At 53.1% G+C, this 20,009-nt stretch overlaps 9 protein-coding genes across 9 annotated transcripts; 4 read left to right on the top strand and 5 right to left on the bottom strand.

Annotated features, from left to right (window-relative positions):
* Positions 1-257: 257 nt before the first annotated feature.
* On the top strand, positions 258-968 carry GCG54_00002924 (uncharacterized protein; the record flags this gene model as incomplete). Its single annotated transcript, XM_045403004.1, has 1 exon — positions 258-968. The coding sequence occupies one exon, from the start codon at positions 258-260 to the stop codon at positions 966-968; it is 711 nt and encodes a 236-aa protein (XP_045271131.1).
* Positions 969-2,596: 1,628 nt separating this feature from the next.
* On the bottom strand, positions 2,597-3,757 carry GCG54_00002925 (uncharacterized protein; the record flags this gene model as incomplete). The annotated part of the gene is made up of 2 exons (XM_045403005.1): positions 2,597-2,627; positions 2,958-3,757. 2 exons carry the CDS (start codon positions 3,755-3,757, stop codon positions 2,597-2,599), a joined length of 831 nt encoding a protein of 276 aa, XP_045271132.1.
* An 889-nt stretch (positions 3,758-4,646) lies between these two features.
* Positions 4,647-5,642, bottom strand: GCG54_00002926 (Methyltransferase ustM; the record flags this gene model as incomplete). The annotated part of the gene is made up of 1 exon (XM_045403006.1): positions 4,647-5,642. One exon carries the CDS (start codon positions 5,640-5,642, stop codon positions 4,647-4,649), a length of 996 nt encoding a protein of 331 aa, XP_045271133.1.
* Positions 5,643-6,177: 535 nt separating this feature from the next.
* Positions 6,178-7,942, top strand: GCG54_00002927 (Efflux pump ustT; the record flags this gene model as incomplete). The annotated part of the gene is made up of 6 exons (XM_045403007.1): positions 6,178-6,598; positions 6,661-6,787; positions 6,842-6,957; positions 7,002-7,288; positions 7,337-7,541; positions 7,599-7,942. 6 exons carry the CDS (start codon positions 6,178-6,180, stop codon positions 7,940-7,942), a joined length of 1,500 nt encoding a protein of 499 aa, XP_045271134.1.
* A 484-nt stretch (positions 7,943-8,426) lies between these two features.
* GCG54_00002928 (uncharacterized protein) lies at positions 8,427-9,493 on the bottom strand (the record flags this gene model as incomplete). Its single annotated transcript, XM_045403008.1, has 3 exons — positions 8,427-8,461; positions 8,517-9,152; positions 9,205-9,493. The coding sequence occupies 3 exons, from the start codon at positions 9,491-9,493 to the stop codon at positions 8,427-8,429; spliced, it is 960 nt and encodes a 319-aa protein (XP_045271135.1).
* A 1,091-nt stretch (positions 9,494-10,584) lies between these two features.
* GCG54_00002929 (uncharacterized protein) lies at positions 10,585-11,241 on the top strand (the record flags this gene model as incomplete). The annotated part of the gene is made up of 1 exon (XM_045403009.1): positions 10,585-11,241. One exon carries the CDS (start codon positions 10,585-10,587, stop codon positions 11,239-11,241), a length of 657 nt encoding a protein of 218 aa, XP_045271136.1.
* An 806-nt stretch (positions 11,242-12,047) lies between these two features.
* GCG54_00002930 (NAD-dependent epimerase/dehydratase terH) lies at positions 12,048-13,327 on the top strand (the record flags this gene model as incomplete). Its single annotated transcript, XM_045403010.1, has 4 exons — positions 12,048-12,291; positions 12,355-12,720; positions 12,771-12,900; positions 12,982-13,327. The coding sequence occupies 4 exons, from the start codon at positions 12,048-12,050 to the stop codon at positions 13,325-13,327; spliced, it is 1,086 nt and encodes a 361-aa protein (XP_045271137.1).
* Positions 13,328-14,548: 1,221 nt separating this feature from the next.
* On the bottom strand, positions 14,549-17,386 carry GCG54_00002931 (uncharacterized protein; the record flags this gene model as incomplete). Its single annotated transcript, XM_045403011.1, has 7 exons — positions 14,549-15,563; positions 15,612-15,782; positions 15,833-16,464; positions 16,524-16,588; positions 16,645-16,934; positions 17,053-17,187; positions 17,304-17,386. The coding sequence occupies 7 exons, from the start codon at positions 17,384-17,386 to the stop codon at positions 14,549-14,551; spliced, it is 2,391 nt and encodes a 796-aa protein (XP_045271138.1).
* Positions 17,387-18,172: 786 nt separating this feature from the next.
* On the bottom strand, positions 18,173-19,704 carry GCG54_00002932 (uncharacterized protein; the record flags this gene model as incomplete). Its single annotated transcript, XM_045403012.1, is given in 3 exon segments — positions 18,173-18,453; positions 18,527-19,093; positions 19,104-19,704. The coding sequence occupies 3 exon segments, from the start codon at positions 19,702-19,704 to the stop codon at positions 18,173-18,175; spliced, it is 1,449 nt and encodes a 482-aa protein (XP_045271139.1).
* Between the last annotated feature and the right edge of the window lie 305 nt (positions 19,705-20,009).

Genomic DNA, 20,009 nt, shown 5'->3' on the forward strand with positions numbered 1-20,009 from the left:
CGATCGGTCATCTTCTCTTCAAGAATTCACCCAGGCAAGCATTGAGCCAGTCATGCATAGAGGTCATCTGCTCTCTAGGCAAGTACCCAGGTGCTACAAGGCAATAAGTTCAGAAATCCTTCCGCTCTGCAGCAGGCGGCAAAGACGAACGTACATTCGAGAACGTAGGGAACTAAAACAGGTGCATCGAATTTCCCATCGCGAGACCGACCGAACCTCGAACGAGAAGCTTCAACCATTCACCTCCTGACAACAAGATGGACTACGGATACAGTAATGTGCCAGCAAACGAGGAAGCATCACAGGCGGAATCCGGATCGGCGAAGGCAAACAAGCTACGCTATCCCAAGGCAGCTGCGGGCTTGCGCTGGACGATGCCCCGCTCTCCATGCGTGATAGCCGTAGCGGCCGCAACGCTCACGATCGTTGCCTTGGCGGGGTTCGTTCTGGGATCGACAGCAACGAGAATGGCCATGCCGACCGCCGTTTCGACCGTTGACGAAATAGGAGGCCAGATTGACGACTGCGGCGAGACGCCGGCGCAAGCGAGGGCCAACGGATGCAGATACGACCCCATGATCCAGCAGTGGGTACCAACAGCATGCTACGACGAGGAACATTCGGAGATGTACCTCTCGACATACAAGTGGAAGTGGTATTACGACCTCGACGCCAAACATGAGATGCCAGATGAAGTGATGAGGCGTGGAGAGCACAACGTGGCCTTCATGGTTGACGACTATCACCGCCGTCATTGTGCGTACGTCTGGGAGGTTTCGGCGCGGGCTTTACAACAGCAGAAGCCCATGCTGGATGAATGGCTTTCGTACAAGCATGTCCACCATTGCAATCGACTTTTGCTCTCCCCGCCGTGGAACTCCACGAAGCACCCCACTGCCGTTGAGACGCACTCGGGGTTCGGGAGGTGCGCCCCGTACCGTCTGTGGGCTAGGGACATGCCAGAGTAAGCCGCTACCTCCGTCGAATTTGGAAAAGTTGCCAGGGTCCTGCCTTGCTAGCTATGCAGCAGGTTCTGGGCATGGTCTGAGGATTCGCGGAGAAAGCTGAGGGCTTAGGTCCGGATGGATTGGGCGTCTTATGAGTATCCTATCAAGTGGCTCGCATACCTCCTGCAGACACAATTCAGGTATTGTTGCCGAGGCGCCGCTCATTCCTTGCCTTTGGCAGCGTGGTACCTCTTACAGTCTAGGAGTGTAGAGACGATTCAGTTACAAGCAAATGTGAGGCACAGTTTAGTGGGGTCAAGAGAGGGACTTCTTTGTTGCTTCTTTCAAACCACGCAGAGAGTGCCATGGAATTTGTCAGGCTCAGGGACTGCTGTTGGTGTTGGTGCCAACAGTCATTGTCCGTTCCAAAGATGCCGAAAGGATGATTAACCAACATCATGCAGAAGCCCTTCCGGCGGGAGAATATATGTACGAAGCTTTCCCACCCCAGTTGTCTGCAAATAGATCACAACTCCCCCGTTCTCATTCGCATTGTCACTACCTTGCAATGGAGCTCTCAGACTACGAAGCTCGACGGAAGGTCCAGAACAGGGAAGCCCAGCGGCGCTACAGTGAGTTAATCAGACCTTGAGCGGCCAAACCAGGATGTCCCCCACTGAAAATAGCGGATACTGACGCAACCCAACTCTTCCCGCTTCTGTAGGACAGAAACAAAAACAGCGAGGGTCTTCGTCGAACAGTGGCAACAGCAGCAGTAACAATACCAGTAAAAATGGAAACACTGAAGCCATTACAGCCAGCTCCATCGACTTGCACTCAGTCGTGGAAGCGCATGGCTCACTGGACGTTGATTTCTCGGATTTCTTTCAGGGTTCATCTCTAGACCTAACACCCGGGATGGTGTCCTCCATGGCGGCCGAGAACAACAACTTCGACGATTTCAGTGTGGGTGAAGGCTACTCGACCCGTCACACATTGCCTGACCACGACGGCTACCATCGTCACGCATCGAGTTCTTCTTGCTCTGTATGTAATGACATGAATTCGGGAAGAACATTCACAAGTGCTAATATGACGTGGAACAATAACCAGGCGCCAAGAAGCCGAAAACACTCTTTGCCCAAGAGACATGATTTGATCCTGACCAAGGCCGATCGCATGGTCCACGACCTAGACCGGCTCTACGAGTTTGGTGTAGACATGCAGCTGATAACCCCCAGCGGCGAACTGAAAACATCACTGGCCAATATCGAGAGATTATTTCGTAAATCAATCCACAAGGCTGCGGAGGACGAATATCATGATTGACTACTGTTTTTGACCAAACTTTCTTCATGTATTAGAGCGTGTTAGTGTCAGCAGCTACCAATGACCACAATTTCCACACTGCATCCTACCTACTGTTGCACAGCAGCTATCCACCATGAATCTTAGCTGGTCGATCTAGCATGGCACACGCACGACCTAAGACCACTGCGACCGCCCATTGCTTATTGGTAAAGTTTGTTCCCTTTCTTCTTTTTCTACGGGAATCTACTGGGTACAATGCGACGAAGCGTTCAACGCCATGTTGTTCCACAAATACATGACTACGGGGTCTTGGATTTCTAAAGGGCAGTGTTCGTCCCTTATTTACCATCCTCGTCACTGTCCTCGTCACTGTCATCGTCTAGCGCAAAGCTTGAGCCTCTCCACGAAGTGGCTGCACCAACATCCGGGCCAGAGATTGACTGCAGCATTCTCAAGCGACGCCTTGCGAGGTAAACCCACGTGGTGAGTGATGCTGTTCCAAGGATTATCAGGGCGGATACCAACCAAAAGACCGCGCTCTTTGCGTGACCAGCCATCACAATACCGCTAAGAATGTTACCCAAACCGCCTACCACAACGCATCGCCCCAACCAGACATGTACTTGAGAGACCCATGTTCGATGTCTTACACGAAGAAAGATTACATGATGCCGCAATCCCAACACCACTTGGACTGACAACGCCAGCACGATGGCAATGCCGACTATCTGATGAACCGCAGCAGAAGGCTGTCTGCCACTCATGATTAGCCCTACGATCGCACCTAGGCCCGCGAACATTGTTGCTGTTGCCTGCAGGACCCAGTGGAACCGAAACGCATTACGCGACCCAGAAAGAATTGCCACCACACCCATGGGGAACAGGAACAAGAATGCCGTCCCCATTAGAAACGCATGCAAGTGAACAAGACCAAGGCTGAGGCTGAATTCACCAAGCGCAATGAGGAAGTTTGAGCTGCCCGAGGACGAATCTGGAGCAGTCGAAGTGAATTTGGATGCCGCGACAGGGAACGTTGAAGATCCAATGGTTGCAACGCCCTGCTTCAGTTGAGGTAGAGAAGCTTCGTGGCTCGTCGAACTCTTCATGTCGACGTAGAAAAGCCCCCAACCACCGGCACCAAAGTTGTGGACTTCGAGACTGGCTTCATTGGAATATTCGACGCGGGCCATATCTTGGTGGTCATTCCATGCCCATATCCATGGCTGCGATGTGTCCGAGATGTCGATTCGTGACCCCGGCCATAACGAACATCCGTAGCAGACGGCACCCATGGAGGCAACGAAGGTGGGCTCATTTTTCGCATTATCGACTTGCAGCCATTGCGATCGCATGATTCGAACATCCGCTTGTCCAGCATCATCGGCCATCACAGGTCGTGGCGGTGTATGGCCATGGCCCGGCACGGTACGTATGCTCACAGTTGGGCTTCGCCCTGACACAGGGTCACCATAGACAACGAACATCAACGCACCGGCCATAGTTGGACCTGTCCCAATGGCATTCCAACCCTTTCTGGAGGAATGCCAGGTCACCTGAAGGTTGACATATAGGTCATGGGAGGCTGTTGAGTGGTTGTGGAAGACGTTGACGCCGACGCAAAAGTCGACTTCACCGGTGTCATTTCCGAAGCGACAATATTGAGATGCTCCAGCGACAGCCAATGATAAACTTTGGAGTAAGAGAAAAAGTAGAGTGCCATTGAAAAATGTAGAATGATTCATATTGCGCAGCCGAGGCAACTAACACGAGAGAGGATTGTGCTGTTGATGAGGCCTAGTGATGGTATTGTTGCGAATTGTTCTCATGAGAATTCCTCGGCCATTCGTCTGTGACTGGGACGATGATTAAGAGGCGACCATTAGTTTCCAGTCAGTCACTTGTTCATAAGACCAATTGATCCTGCACAGTGATACCGAAAGAGATCGAACAAATTCCCTCCGCGGCGTTCTGTATGTGGTTAAGCTGACTGCCCAAGAGCTTACTATTAGCTTACCTTGGCATGATGCACCCAGGGTCCTGCGATCAAGTAAGCTAGGGTTATCGATCTTCTGGACGCGATGCAGGCTTACATTGCATGTCTTTTGTATCTCCTGCTGACTTCCTTCCATTTGCAAAAGCTTGAATCGACCTTACTCTTGATTCTCAGTAGCCTTATCTAGACTTGAGGTGGCTCTCGCTAACAGAGTCGGCGGCCTTGACGATGTCCTCAGAGTATCATTTACCAGTGTCTTCAGCTCACATAAGTCAAAAGAATGGTTTCTCGGCCATTACGCAAGGCATCGAGACTTTTGTCATCTCACATGATGAAAGGCGTATTAAACTGAAGATCGGCAAGACAAATGATGCACGGCTTTCTTCAACCTAAGCTTAGTTCCTTTCCAACACGATCCATACAGTATCCATGCACTCCACATTGCCTCTATTCGCTTCCAAGGCCTCGATAGCTGACGCGACTTGCTCCCGGCATTTCATCATCTCCTCTCTGTCGGCCGCGCCTTTCACTGCTTGTTCGACATCCTGTGTGAATCTACCTCGAAGCAGATACTGAGCTTCCCAGTACCCATCACGGATAGCCAAGGGTGTTGGAAGCGAGCCCTGTCTGGTAACACACCAGCCAACCTGTCGTGCCAGGGCCACCAGTTCGTCAGGGAGCAAAGCCCCGCCCCGGATGTTCTGTTCGTCGAGCCGGGGCATGTAGTCAGCGGGCCGCAGGGAATAAAGCTTCTTTTCTGCTGCTGCCGCCAAAGCATGAGGCTCCTGCGATGCCGATTTAGCCTGCCCGCTCCATTCGGCTACGTAAATGCGCGGAACACCCGCTGCGGCCAAAGCCTCCAAAAGGTCGCGAACAGCAGCGGTTGAAGGGAAGTACCACATGCTGTAGCAGAAGACGGCGCCGTCGAATTCAACCGAGGGCTGCTGCTGGTTTTCGACAGGCGAGTTCAAATCTTCGAGCGGCGCTTCGACAGAACACAAGGAGGCAGGTGGAGACGTTTCAGAAAGCGACTTGTAACGTGCTCTCAGCCATTCAGTCGTATCGCTGCGCTGAAAGACAATTCGATTGCCAAGGGTCGAAGACAGAATATGGTTCTGAGCTTGGCCTACAGTGAAGGGTCCGCCGTAGTCTGGGGGCGCATTGTCGATCCCTGTCACGCTGCCTAACGGACCAACAGCTGTTGCAAGGACGAGCGATGAGTCTCCTTGACCACAGCCAACATCGAGCAGCCGTGATCCTTGGGGTATCGACCAAGCCTCGCAAATGCTTAGCCGGTGAGCAAATCGTGGCACAACGTTGGCTCTTTGACTACTGGCATGCAGGTAGCATGACAGGATGATTTCAAGAGAGTCCGAATCTGGAGTATTCATCGTGGGATGGGAAAGTGTTGACATTTTCGTTCCCTCCTGTCAATTTTCATGTGGCGATGGCTCATTGCTATATTATTCCGATAATGAGCCTTCTGGTCCTCATACTCAGCGTGGGACCTATTGCGTGGCATATCTACTGTTTGAAAACCCCTTGCGTTCACCATCTGATAGAAGAGGCCTGTTAACATCCAAATCCGCTACGGATAAGTTTTCGCCTAGGCTGTGGAGCCTTTCTGTTTGATAACATGCACCGTCAGCTTACCATGCAGCATCAGCTCACCTTCCGTTGGTTCCGAGTCGCCTCGGTTCGCGGTCAGTTAATTACCAACACAACGAGCCCTGTTTCTTAATCAGTCATTGCTAAGCTTGTATCCATGTCGCCAAGGCGGCCGCTCTCATTGCTTTTATCCCGGCACCCCTCCGCAAAAGGCCGGCAAGAGTGCTTCCACTTGCACGCCAAAGTACTCATCGGCAACCAGTAGACACCACAACCATACTCTCAAGGTCCTTCAGCCAAACAAAATCACATTGAAACATGGGCTGTACAGGTAGAAAGCGCAAGTCCGGATCTTCAACAGAGTCCACTGCTGGATATGGGGACAGCATCTATTGGAGACCCGTCGTCGTTGTTGCAATGATGCTCTTCATTGATGGCCTTGGATACTGCATGTCTATTGCTCCACAGACGCGTTTGTTCGAGGACATCGTCTGCCGACAGTACTACAAGGTTGACAGCAACACCCCCGGCGGCGGACCTTCTGAGGAGATGTGCAAGGACCCTGCAGTTCAAGACGTCGTGGCGGAGCTCTTTGGCTGGCAGACGTTCTTTGACGGCATTCCTGGCTTGATACTAGCTATGTGGTTTGGTGTGCTTGCAGACAAGCAAGGCCGGAGACGAGTCTTCTTCCTCAGCGTTGTAGGACAGGTGCTGGGTGCTTGCTGGGTGCTTTTCATTTGTGAGTGAAAACGCAGATGAGATTTGATTCACTTGCCATCATTTTGCTGACAATTATTACAGCCTGGCTGGAATTACCCCTTAAACTTGTGTGGCTGTCTTCATTCTTTCTCGTCATTGGCGGTGGAAGCACAGTCACTGGCGCTGTGGCCATGATGATCATTACAGATGCGTCGCCTGAAAAGTACAGGTAAGTAAACGCGAGATCGAGCAAGCGTTCCGTATAATACTAATGCGGAAACAGGTCAAATATCTTTTTCTATGCTCAAGCTGCTCTGATTGTCGCGGAGCTGATCGGACCAGCGATCGGTTCTGCCTTGATGACCAACAGTCTTTGGTTCCCTTTGCTATTGGGATTAGGTAAGACTACAGTACCACTGCCTAGACCTAAGCTAATATTGCAGCTTGTACGATAATCACGGCCATTCTCGCAGGTACCATCCCGGAAACACTGCCTCAAGGCGAAGATGACTCGATCGAGTCAGACAGGGAGGGCCTTTCAGAAGACTTGAGTCTTCGAATAACACTGAAAAACCTGCTCAGACATGTTCACAAGACTTTAGGATTTATCCTTCGCCATCGTAGTGTCCTGTTCCTTGTGTTGACATTTCTAGTCGTCGACTTCTCTCGACAATCTCTCGGTGTTCTTCTACAGTACTTATCAACGAGATACGCTATTCCAATTGCCAAGGTATCTACTTCGCAAGGTTCAAATGACGCTTCGACTGACAATTTCCAGGCCAACCTTCTGCTCTCATTCCGGGCTTTTGCGCAGCTTGTAACCTTCGTCGCCATTCTGCCTGTGCTGGATCTTTTCATTTCCAATAAACTAGGCTTCTCCGCTCGAGTCAAAGACTTTCTCCTTTCCAGGCTCAGTATTGTATTTATCATGATATGCTTTGCAGTCCTGGTTCTTGCGCCAAGCATACCTGTGGTTGTCGTCGGTAAGCACTCTACACGACACTGGAGACTAGAGGGAGTTTACTGAAGCGTATTTCTAGGCCTGGCGTTCTATACCCTTGGAAATGGTTTTAGCTCATTTGCCAGATCGCTTCTCAGTTCATTGGTTGAGAAAAACATGGTCGGGACCTTGTTTACAACGCTATCCATGATGGATACCTTGGGCTCCTTACTTGCGGGCCCCATTGTTGCTAGGACCTTCAGCTGGAGCATGAGGCTCGATGGAATTTGGAAAGGTTTGCCTTATGTCATGTCTTTCGCCATGTGTGGCCTGGCGTCCTTGGCGCTTTCTCGGGCAGGCCACGCAGACCTGCCAGAGGAACACCTTGAAAGTCATGACGATGAGGAGAGTAGATCGTTTCTCGCCCAAGAAAACTCTGCCTAGCAATCACAGAACTAGCTCGGGGTCCAGTACATGAACCTATGCATCAAGATATTCATTTTACCACCGAAGCACTCTTTTTTATACAAGATGACGCTCGACTGACTGTCATGAATTCTAGCTAGTAAGACAAGTTTGCTCATCGTTTCTACTCTTTAACCTAAGCTCATTGCTGCTCTTTACGTGTGGAACTCAATTACCTATGTAACAAAGTGCTTGCGTGAAAAAAGTGTACTTTGCTTCTACTTTTTGAAGACTATTAAACTCCACACATGATTTCATACTCTTGCGTTCCTGTTTTGTACGAATTGCGGTGGAAGCCGTGAAGTGAAACTGTTTCCAATCTCGCTTCCGAATAAAGTAAATCAAGACCTATAATAATCAACTCACTTATCCACTACTATTGTCAACATGAGTAAGTCATTCCATAATACATCAATAGATCATACGCAACTGCCTCTAAATTACAAAACGCCTTCGTCTTTCATCAATTTCTAGCCATAACATATGCTGCTTGAACGGCTTGACAGTATTAGAATGGCCAATGGTCAATGTCCGTGACTATGACCAGCTGTACTGTGAAGATGTGACCCAAACATGCGGTGGAACTCGTCTGACATCGGCACAGGTTTCTGCCCTTGAGGAATGCGCATCTCAGCGAAGCGTGCGGTGTCCGTGATCATGTTGTCCTCATGCCACGCCAGTATAGCGTCAAAATCGTTGCACTTTTTGTTGATGCTGAAGTCCGGAAAGGGGTGTAGCTGTCCATCGACCCAAGGCTGGGTGATGATATCCGGTGTCGCGCTGCACATCAGGTTTTGCAGTACGACGTAGATGCAGTGATCCGTATGAACACGGTGAAGCTCGGGAAAGACACCGTCCGGGTAGTCTTCGATAAAGTAATGCCTCCAGTGAACGTCGCGTCGAATAGCGTTGAGACAATGAATTGTGTGAAGGACGTCCAGCTCTGCAACATGTGCCTCGGGCCCAAAACCCCAATCTTGAGGAAATCTCGCCGTCGTAGATGGGTCTTTGCCAAGTCTGATGACATCTTCTGTGCTTATTGCGTGTGGCATGAGACTACTGATGCGCTCCCATGCTTCGTCTACTTCGGGGGAAGGTGCCTGCCGAAAGATACTATTGTCCAAGTTCAGGAGTGATCCGTTAACTCTTTTATCGACGATTCCGATCTGCGTCTGATCGAACACCGGCGCTATAAAGGTGTCAGATCAATGAACATGCCAAAATGGTATCTAATCTCTTACAATACCAACTAGTCAGACGCAGAAGCGCATTGTCGTGATTGTGCTGAATTGCATATTTCCAGCGAAAAGCTGATACGGCGCAGACGAGAGACAGCGGAAATAGTATTGCATTGAAACAGGTGACCACCCAGAAGAGAGATCCGAAGCCTTTTGTCTTCTGCCGTCGAGCAGAATATGGTACAGTGCCGTCTTTTTCGTTGGGCAGAAAATCCTGTGTTTCCTCTAGTGTTGCCTCCGACTCATCGGACAGTCTCGATTCGAACATGTCATTTGGGCCGCGTAATCCCATATTGGGAAGAGACCTGAAAGAATATTTATATGGATAGAAGAAAAGATTGAATATAGTGGCAATAATGAGTAGAGGTTTATTGAACATGAGATGCAGGCAGTTTCTAGGCACCTTCAGGACAGCGCGTTGTTGACAATGCCGCGGCGCTTTGAAGAGTTAAAATGTGGTGCAAAGGGACATCAATAGCACGTGCAACCCCAAATTTCCTTTCTTCAGAACAAGCAGTGATGTCGAGAGGTTGAGTGGTTGATTACTATTACTGTGTATGTGTTGGCGTTAATGTGGGTTCACCTAGTGAGATTACGGGTGAGCTGACCCGTGAGCATGCATGCTGGGCCTGTTGCTATCGTGCACGTATCGCCATGAACATCAGCACAATGCTTTCATTAACATTAACAGGAATGATGACTTTCTTTCAGATAAGGTGTGATAGGTGCATTTTAACTATGCGCATCTATGCATGATCCTAGTATCACAAACTTGTGGTTTGCGTAAGTGGGCATAACTCATGAGTACTTACCTAGAATGATGCGGCATCATCTCAAGAAATACGCACTGTCATCATTTTGAGATTAATTCCGTGAGATACTTGCTCGGAGGACAGCTGACATTACCAAATGTGACTTTGTGAGAGAGTGGACCAATGCTTCGAGTTGGCTTGGGTAGTACTCGTGGGTGTCTCCAAGGAGTCAGAAGCCAGTAGCCGCACGTGAAAGTGAGGTAAGCACGAACAACCAGTATGATCGTAAGGTTGATGGATCACGGTATTGCAATGAAGGGATCACAGTCAGAGGAATGCGGACCCTGGTGCACTCTCAGCTGTGGCTTGATGGATGAGCAGTGGGCCGCAGTTTCACTCTATTGTTAAGCTGACCCATCAGTCTAGTCAATGCGATAAGTAAGTCGACAGAAACATCAAATTAATGAAGTATAAAGCATTGTAGGAGATGCCGCTGAATACGATCTTACAACTCACCATCACAAAGCATCTACAAGAAGCATCCACTTCAGACCAAAATAACCTACTTTTATCAAAAGCTCTTGCACACACAGACCTGCGTCTTCAACCAACCCAAACAACAACCGCAAACATGAAGTTCACCAACACTGCCGCTCTCATCATTCTCGCCCCTATGGTGGCCGCTGCTCCAGTCGAATCTACGGAGAAGCGCAACCCCGAAGCTACGAAGCAGTATTTCCACGTTGCTGGAGACGTTCTCGACAAGAGAGACCCCGAGGCTGCTAAGCAGTATTTCCACGTTGCTGGAGACGTTCTCGACAAGAGAGACCCCGAGGCTGCTAAGCAGTACTTCCACGTTGCTGGCGATGTCCTTGATAAGCGTGAGCCCGAGGCTGCTAAGCAGTACTTCCACGTTGCTGGCGATGTCCTTGATAAGCGCGAGCCTGAAGCTGCTAAGCAATACTTTCACGTTGCTGGCGACGTCCTTGACAAGCGAGAGGCTGCCAAGCAATACTTCCACGTTGCTGGAGACGTTCTCGACAAGAGAGACCCTGAGGCTGCTAAGCAGTATTTTCACGTGGCCGGCGACGTTCTTGACAAGCGTGAGCCTGAGGCTGCTAAGCAGTACTTCCATGTCGCCGGTGACGTGCTCGATAAGCGCGAGCCTGAAGCTGCTAAGCAATACTTTCACGTTGCTGGTGACGTCCTTGACAAGCGAGAGGCTGCCAAGCAATACTTCCACGTGGCTGGCGATGTTCTCGACAAGCGCACTGAGGCTTCCGATTAATCCAGTGTCACCTTCAAGCCCTCTGATTCGACCCATGACAACTCAGGCAATCTTTCGAAGAAAACGACCTTAATGGTCTCAATACAAGACGAAGGGGCTCAAAGACACTGCAGAGTTACTACGCTTGAAAGCAGGATGGGTACTTAGAGACGCCTTTGGTTTCATGACTAGACTCGTTTCTGTGCGATGGTTGTTTGGTCAGACCTCAGGTTGGCAATCAGACTGTTGACAAGTTTTCCTGGAGACATTCCTTTTATATTAGTGAATTGGAATTTATGATGTGCGATTTGCATCGATTTGCAACGTGAACGTGAACTTGTGAGAACTCGTATTTTCTTCCACCGTGAGCCAAAAAATGCACCTGAGTCAATTTGAAATTTATGGCCCACCCGACTCCTCACTGTCCGAAGTGATTTCCCTCGAATCGCAGCGAGGTATTTTGAAATGACCGTTAGCTTTGTTGTATGTAGGCATGCGATTAGAAGTGCACATTGACGCCATTCTTCAACATTGGTTCCATGGCGCTAACTCAGCCCCTGCAAGTTTACCCGTCCTGTTGGGTGCTTCATGGTGGATCCGTCCCAGATGCAAAAGTCCGCCGCCAAGTGGAATGTCCGCAGCGGAAGTGCAGTAACTGCAGGTATGACCCCAGGATTTGTAATCGGATGGAGTCAAGCATTGTGAGATGGCACAATCCGTTCGAGCCACCTGTTAAAACCACGAGACTCACATACATAAACCCTCCAAAAGTTACTTACATCTTGAGAATTCCACCTCGCATCCACCGTTGCACACACCCACCAATCATGGCAAACCTTGCAGTCCCCAAAGGCTCGACAGTTCTTGTAACTGGAGCCAATGGTCTCTTGGGCTCCCACGTTGCGAAACAGTTCCTCGAATACGGGTACAAGGTTCGCGGCACAGTCCGTAATCCGGAAAAGGTAGCATGGCTTCCGGCAGCATTTGAAAAGCGATATGGCCAAGGCAACTTCGAGCTTGTCCAAGTCCCGGATATGGCGGCGGAAGGCGCCTTCGATGAAGCTACGAAAGGTACGACGAGAGGAACCCTGTGAAAGCCAGCAGACAAGTCACGGGGCTGACATTCGATCTCAGGCGTTGCCGTAGTCGTGCACACAGCTTCCATCTTGACGCTCGACCCAAACCCCAACAACGTCATTCCTGCCGCCATCAAGGGCGCCCTGAGTGCATTGAAATCGGCTTACGCGCAGCCGAGTGTGAAGCGTTTTGTGTTCACTTCATCGTCAGCTGCTGCTGGTCCCAAAGACGACTCGCCAGATTCGGCAATTACCGAAGACAGCTGGAACGAGAAAGCAGTCAACATCGCGTGGGCCGATCCCCCGTACGGCCCGGAGAGAGCTGGCGCCGTCTATGCGGCGAGCAAGACGCAGGCCGAGCAGGAAGTGTGGAAGTACCACAAGGAGCACCGCAGCGAACGCCCTGACCTCGTTGTCAACACTGGTAAGAACCGTCTTCGATATCGGGGTTGACTTGGACTAACAACCAATTAGTGCTCCCCAATTTCAACTTTGGCGGCTCCATAGATCCAGTCAACCAAGGATTTCCCAGCAGCTCTGGCCTTCCGGTCATACTCTATAACGGGAAGATTGCAGCTGTTCACCGCGTCATATCTGAGCGCAAGTTTTATGTTACCTGAGCGAGCAGGGTATGACTGATTAACTTCTTTTTAGAATACTTCATCGACAATGACGACGCGGGCAGATTGCACGTTGCTGGAGCCGTTCTCGAGCATGTGAAAGATCAACGCATCTTCGGTCTCGCCCACACTTTTAGCTGGGACTTGATCCTGGAAATCTTCCGCAAGAACGAGCCTGGGAAGAAGTTCCTGGAGAACTTCTCTAACGAGCCGAGCCAGCATCCCGTCGAGGCGCGCGACAAAGCCGAGCAGTACTTGCGAGAGCTGGGACGCCCGGGCTGGACACCCTTGGAAGAGTCTATTTTGGAAACTGTGAAGGGTATTCAGGAAGCGGGCGATAAGATTCAGTTCGAGTCGTACTCCCAACTGGGTCCCCGGAAAGATGCAGCTGCGGGAGATAAGTCGAGCTAGACTCTAGTCACTTACGACCATAGATAGAAACCAATGCATGTCCAGCGACTACGGCGCTAATGAAATGTCAAACCGTCAAGAAAAGGACTTCAAAGGATATACGCAAAGGAATGCGAGAAACCTAGTCTTGAGTCTAGTTAGTTGCTAGACGACCATCACGCATCACGGACATTAATGCAACGCTGAAGTCACCTCAACTGCACCAGTTGAAGGTATTGCGGCCCCGGCACAAGTTAGTGTATTGGAATGAGTTCACTTGCAGTGGTATCTTCTCGAAATGCTTTGCCAAAGCTTTCACACAGCCATGTCCTCCGGCCCGGGTCCGGAGCACTCGCGCTCGGAAGACCCACCATTCCCCGCACCCGCCAGCTCGCACGCCGTCCAAAGTCTCAATGCATATCCAATCAGGCAAGAGGCGATCGCGAATACCAACCAGTCATCTCTGCCCAGATCTCATGGAAAACGTATGCTCAACAACTGACTAAAACACAAACTCCGCCAAACCCCGCAGTCCCTGCGCGATATAATCGACTTGTCCTCCGCCGAGGCCAGCAGTCAGCCAATCATTCACGTGGCTTAGTCACGTTCTCTCCGAATGGTGTAGTTGGTTCATCACGTTCGACTGTAATGGTTCTACCAAGATCATCGAAAGGTCCCTAGTTCGATTCTGGGTTCGGAGAACGATTCCTTTTTGTCGTTGCGTGCACTGCCTTTTGATGTCATTTGGCACTCGTGCCCGGCTGGTGTAGCGCGGTCGGCCATCCCTTTGTCACCTTCGTAAACGAGTAGTTCGCTGCATATAATCACACCACTTCCGAAAACCCTGTCACGCCATGTTGACAGCTCGTTCTCTCACCGCTTCAGCCCGAATGAATCCAATTCGTGCTTTGCTGCCGCCCCGAGATTGCAGCTAGCCGCCATGACTTCACCGGCTGCCTGTGCTTGGCCTGCGCTGGTATGTCTTCACCCCTAGAGCGTCTTTGGCGGGTATTCATTGGATCGGCCTCAAGCTCGTTATATGATCAGATCATGTATGATCTATTGGTATGGGCAAACAAAACAGCCCGTGAATTAGACGTGGATACAAAAATATCGCTTCTTCCTATAGCCGGCTGTTCGCGGCACGTGGTCATTTTTTTTTCCATCCAAGAAAGTCCGTCCTCAAAAGCCGGAAAAGTTCACCAGAAACGCCTTCCTTCGTTCAATGTATTTCTTCTCGCTTTACAAACCCATCCAGTTCCCGTTCACGCTCCCGCCCATGCCCTCGAACCCCGGCACGTACCCATTCCCAAACATGGCTGAAAACTCATCCAGCGCCGGCGGCATCGGCGACAGGCTCCCGTCGAGCCCGAAGAACGGCATCGCCGGCGGCAGCGACGCCGTTCCCTGCCTCCCGGTCCCAGGCGCTACATGACCGCCGCCGGCGCCGCTACCACCACCATGCCCGTGGCCGCCGCCGGTCCGCCAGAACGCCGCGGGGTGCGGCGGGATTGGCAGCCCCGCGTCGTGGCTCCGCTCGCTACGCGCGTCGTGCGCGGGCGTGTCCGTCTTCCAGAGCATCTCCCACTTTTTGAACCTCGCGTAGTCGGACTCCTTGGCGGAGCTCGACGCGGCGTCGTCGTTGGCGTCGAGGCGGGAGATGGCGCGCTCGAAGGCCTCGATGAGGGACATTTCGGACTTTGCGGACTCGCCGCCGGTGGACATCTCCTTGAGCATGGCGAGGCCGTCGCGGAGGGCCTCGCGCAGGCGGTCGGTCTTCTTCTGGAGGCACTGGGTGATGATGACGAGAAGGGCGGCGCGGCAGGAGGAGAACTCGGTGTAGGAGGCGCGGGCGAGGCCGATGCTGTTGCGGAGGAGGCGGCAGGTCTCGACGACGCAGAGGGCGGCGTCGACGCAGTCTGCGACGAGGACGGAGCGCGGATGGGCTTTGGCGGCGGCGGCGGCGGAGCCGGTGCGCGGGGGCAGGGCGGAGTCGGCGGGCGAGCCGGAGGAGGAGGCGGTGCTGCGGGTGGATTCGCGGGGGAAGATGAAGGGGCGGCCGGCGAACATGCGGACGAGGCAGTATTCGAGGCGCAGGTGCATGTCGGGGCGGAAGACGGCGGATCCGGGGTTCGGGTCTTTGCAAAAGGTGGTTTCTGGGAGGTTGTTCCACCAGGTGTGCAGTTGCGCCTTCATTTCGACTAGCTTGGTTATGCCGTCTGGGATTTCGTGCTTTTCAAAGGTCTTGAAGAGGGAGCTGGAGGCTTGTTAGCTGTGAAGAGGAGAAGCAGGGTGGAGTGCTTACATCTGATGGTTGATCCGGCTTAGCGCTTGGTTTAGCTGGAGGGTGGCCAGCATGTGTGCGGTGTTTGGTGGTGGTGAGCCGGCCCAGATATTTGGGCGGTCGACCGGCATCTCGGCGTCGACATCTGCGGCAGCGATGGAGAGCGGTCGGCCATGGAATATGCCGATGCGCCTGGGGTTTGTCAGTACAAGAGCCGACGGTTTCACGAACACCGAGCTTACTTCTCCGTTGTGTAGGCCGTCCACCACACGCGGTTCCTCGTCTCGCGGATGACGGGGTCAATGAGGTCTCCTGGATACTTGCGGTGCATGCCGTTCTGTATGGCAAGCTTCACGGCAAGGTTGAGGTACACGTACGACAGCCCGGATGCATCAAGAGGAAGGGTGTAGAGGCCGATGAGCAGGCAGGCTTGCACACTCTCCAGGCTGGATATCGTGATGACATCTGGCACAAGCCTACACGCCTGCTGGTAGAACATGATGCCAATGGTGTCCTCGGAGAACGGGCTGGACTCGGCAGGGGCAGTCGGCACCCTACCCCTCTCATCGCGGGAGTCGAGATACGCATATTGTGTGCCGATGGCGAAGACGATCAGGATGATGCACATTGTCCCGACATCTCGGCGTGTGAGGGATCCCGGATTCTCATACACCACGTCCAGCTTCTCCTGCAGCCAGTGCCGCTCAACGTAGAAGTAGCTGGTCTCGGCATGGTTGAAGAACGCGTGGACGAGGAAGTCAGCCACGTAGCGCGGAGGCAGTGATGAGAGCGAAGCGACAGTGTTGGATGTGGACTGCAGCTCCTCGGGGCGATAGTACTCCTTGAACTGTGTCTTGGGGCCATCGGGGGTATCCTAAACGGCGTAAGCCTTTTTGTGATCCAAGTCAATGCCGAGGGTGTACATGCATTTACACACTGCTCTATCCACTGCTTTATCCGCATGGAAAAGTTCCAGTGTGAGAACTCGCCGGAGTAGTCTAGCCATTGTCAGTTCCGGGGGCGCCTTGAACCTCATGCCTGGTGCTCATCTTACGGGTGATGTTATTTTCCAATGGCTGCACGGTGATCTCATCCACCTGGAACGAATCGGAACTTTGCGACTTCACCTCGACCTCGGCGCCGATGTCCGGGTCCATGGGAGCGTCCGGGTCTGGTTGTGGTCCCGGGGCTTCCGGGCCGGCCCGTCCTTTCTCTACGGAGTCGGCCAAGGTCTTTAAGGTATCGGCATCGAGTCTGCTCTGGCCAGTGTAGTGGGCGAGCAGACGCTCCATATAGGCCATCCGCTGCCTCAACTCCGAGTCCTCCTGCTGCGACGGACGGGGTCTATTGATATCCGCCAAATGGTGGCCTCGTCAGCCACGTGTTGAAGCACTTGATGGAGATCTATGGCGTCTGGTGACTCATGACAAAGAGTGGAATAAGAAAAGAAAGTTTAGTTTACCTTGCCGCATGCTCAGCGCCGGGCTCTTCTCTAGTCGTGGGCGTGAGAAACTCACACTGCCGGCGGAGGCGGGTGCACCGCCGGCAGGGGACTCCGCCGTCGCATTTCTCCTTGAGTCTCCGGCATCCGTCGCAGCTTGGTCGCGTCAGCATGGAAGGCACTTATTAGGGGCCACGATGACGGTTTGAGAGAGGAGATGGGCTAAGAGGGAGGGACTGGGGAGGGACGGGGAGGGGAGGGCCTCATCGTACGCTCGAACAGCCCGCTTTCGCTCCTTATCCGCGACGCGGCGCTGCTTGTGTCGTTGCAGACGCAGACCGTCGTCGGGATCCATCGACGTTCGGGTCGCGATAGCCGATAAGGGGTGTGAGAAAGAGGGCGGCGGCGGAAAAGTCAAGGCAAGGCCAGATAGGGAGCCGCACGCCGATCAGCCAGCGCAAAGGCAAGGCTCCCGGGCCGGTTCGCGGTTCCAGGTCTCGGGGGCGGGCGGTGCGTGTAACTCAAGACCCCGGAAACGGAATGCTTGTGTGCAGTGGCGGAGAATGGAGGGAGGGAGACAGGTCTGGTCTCGGCCTCACAGACAACGCATTGAGTCTCTCCCTTGCAACTAGGTAAGGTCAGGCAGGTAGAGTTCGCGGTGTGCGGCTGGCGTGCGTGCGGGTGTGAGCAAGGTATGCGGGTGGGTAAAGGGAGGATTTGTTGGCCGGCTCCAAGATTGTGTGTGAGGAGAGCTAAGATAGGCTGGAGCTGGATGAAGTCCCGCGCCTTTCCTGAGAGGGGAGAGAGGGGCTGAATTTCGGCGAAACCTGCGCCGCGGTCGGGGCTTCGGAGACCCACTCTTTTCTGCTGGCAGGACGCGGGGAAGCCGGCATGCACCCGGTCGGAGCCGAACAAACACCCCTGCACATATCCACAGACAGATCTAGAGATACCTGCTGACTCGTGACACTTCTTTATCCATTTGACATTGCACTCTGCCCGACGATGGATAGATGAGCAAACCTCATAAACCCCCGGATAGGTACTCCACGAACAGTGACAGGCCAGCTACTCCCTGTCATGCACATGCACCCAACCTGTGCATATCCGTACATCATTCTTATCTCCTCATCAACCCCCTTTACAGCTTCGCCTCGACCTTTCTCTCCCCCTCCCAAACCGACTTCAATCCCTCCTCCAGCGGACTGTCCTTGCGCGAGATCCTCGCCTCTGACGTCTCCATGATGCTGGGCAAACCGGTCTCCGCGAACGCAGCGCCGTCCCTTACCATGGCTGCAACGCCCTTGCTGGACAGGAGAATCTCAGGCATACCGTGACCTGAGAACCCGGCGATGATGAACTGCCCGGGCTTGCCAGGCACCGTCCCGAGATGCGGCATGAAGTCGGAGCTGTACCCCATAACTGTCGCATTCACTTGTCAACGATGACCTGCCTCATTCGGACACACGGGGGATGGAATGCCATGCACACTTACTGCCAGTCCACACGCGATCGACCTCTGCCCCGCTGTCCTCCCAGCCTCGGAACAACCTCTGCATGTAGCCGTCAAAATACGGCGCCGCGCCCCGCACCAGCTCGTCGTCGCGGACGTTGTCGAACCACTCCGCGCGCTTGTGCCAGAACATCTGCCGCGCCCCGCCCACGACGATGCTCCCGTCCGCCCGCGGGATGAGGTAATCGTTGTTCACGGCGTCGAAGCGGATCCCGTACGTGTTGACGAGGTGCGGCGTGCAGGCGCCCTTGGGCGACGTGATGCGGCTGCAGATGCCGCGGACAGGCACGATGCGGTTTTCGTACTGCGGGAGGACCTGCGCGGTGTAGCCGTTGGTTGCGACGACGACTTTGCCAGCCTTGATGGCGCCGCGGGGGGTTTGCAACGTCCACCTGCCGTCTGCGTCTGGCGTCTCGGAGATGTTGCTCACGGGCGTGTTGGCTTGTAGGTTGACGCCCTTTTCGAGAAGACGGTGCAGGATCTGGTGGACCATTTTGGCGGGCCAGAGGTGGGCGGCCGTGAAGGAGAAGCAGCATTTGGCACCCTTCACTCCGGATACCTGGGAACGTAAAGTCAGCGATCGACCGAGCTATGCGTTTCCATTGATGACTTGCCCTCTCGGCATCTTGTTCAGGAGTGAAAGCCACGTCCTTCAGGTTGACCTTCCCCGCTTTCAAAAGCTCGCGGTACGCCGCTTCGGTTTGCTTGGCATGCTCCGGGTCAAGGTATACATCCACAGCCCGCGTTAGGTGAAAGTCACAGTCCAGTCCCTCGCTCTCCACGAGCTCCTTCACTGCATACACGTTTGATGCCTCAAATGCAGCGAGTTTTGCTGCCTCGTCGGCCCCGTAGAGCTTGGTATACTTGGGCACATTGAAGTACGTATCGGGCTTGACGTGTCCGCCGTTCCGTCCCGACGCGCCGGAGCAGACTTTCCTCGCTTCCAGGATCGTGATAGAGGGTGGAGACGGGTTGTCTTTCAGTATTTGATAGGCCGTAGCCACACCTGCAAAACCTGCGCCGATAATGACCACATCGCTGGAAGCGGGAAGGTCTGGAGTAGTGCGATGGTCGTCCAGCGCCCGCGGGGATGAGTTCCAGAAGGAGGTGACGGGGTTGGCGACAGGGGCCCGCATGTGTGTCGGCTTCTGGGTAGCCATCATGAGCGACTGTAATTGATCGGGGATAGACGTCACGAGAGGAGCTAAGCATCAAACAGCGAAAGCGATCACACTCGATTGATAAGCGATCTGTTTCGAGTTTCTATATACAAAATGCGTGCAAATCCAAAGTACGGCTGCTCTGATCGCTGCATATAAGTGCTGCAGCATCATGAACCGACAACCGGCACAGATTCGGTGAGCACGACGCTGCAGACCGATGGCAGTCGAAGTTGTCATTCGATTGCAAGAGATAAGGTGCCGGCATGTTGATGATTCCCCGCCGATACCCCCAGAGGTCGAGT

This window comes from Colletotrichum gloeosporioides, assembly GCF_011800055.1.
Source record: "Colletotrichum gloeosporioides strain Lc1 chromosome Unknown consensus_4, whole genome shotgun sequence".
In the NCBI taxonomy this organism is placed as follows: Eukaryota; Fungi; Ascomycota; class Sordariomycetes; order Glomerellales; family Glomerellaceae; genus Colletotrichum; species Colletotrichum gloeosporioides.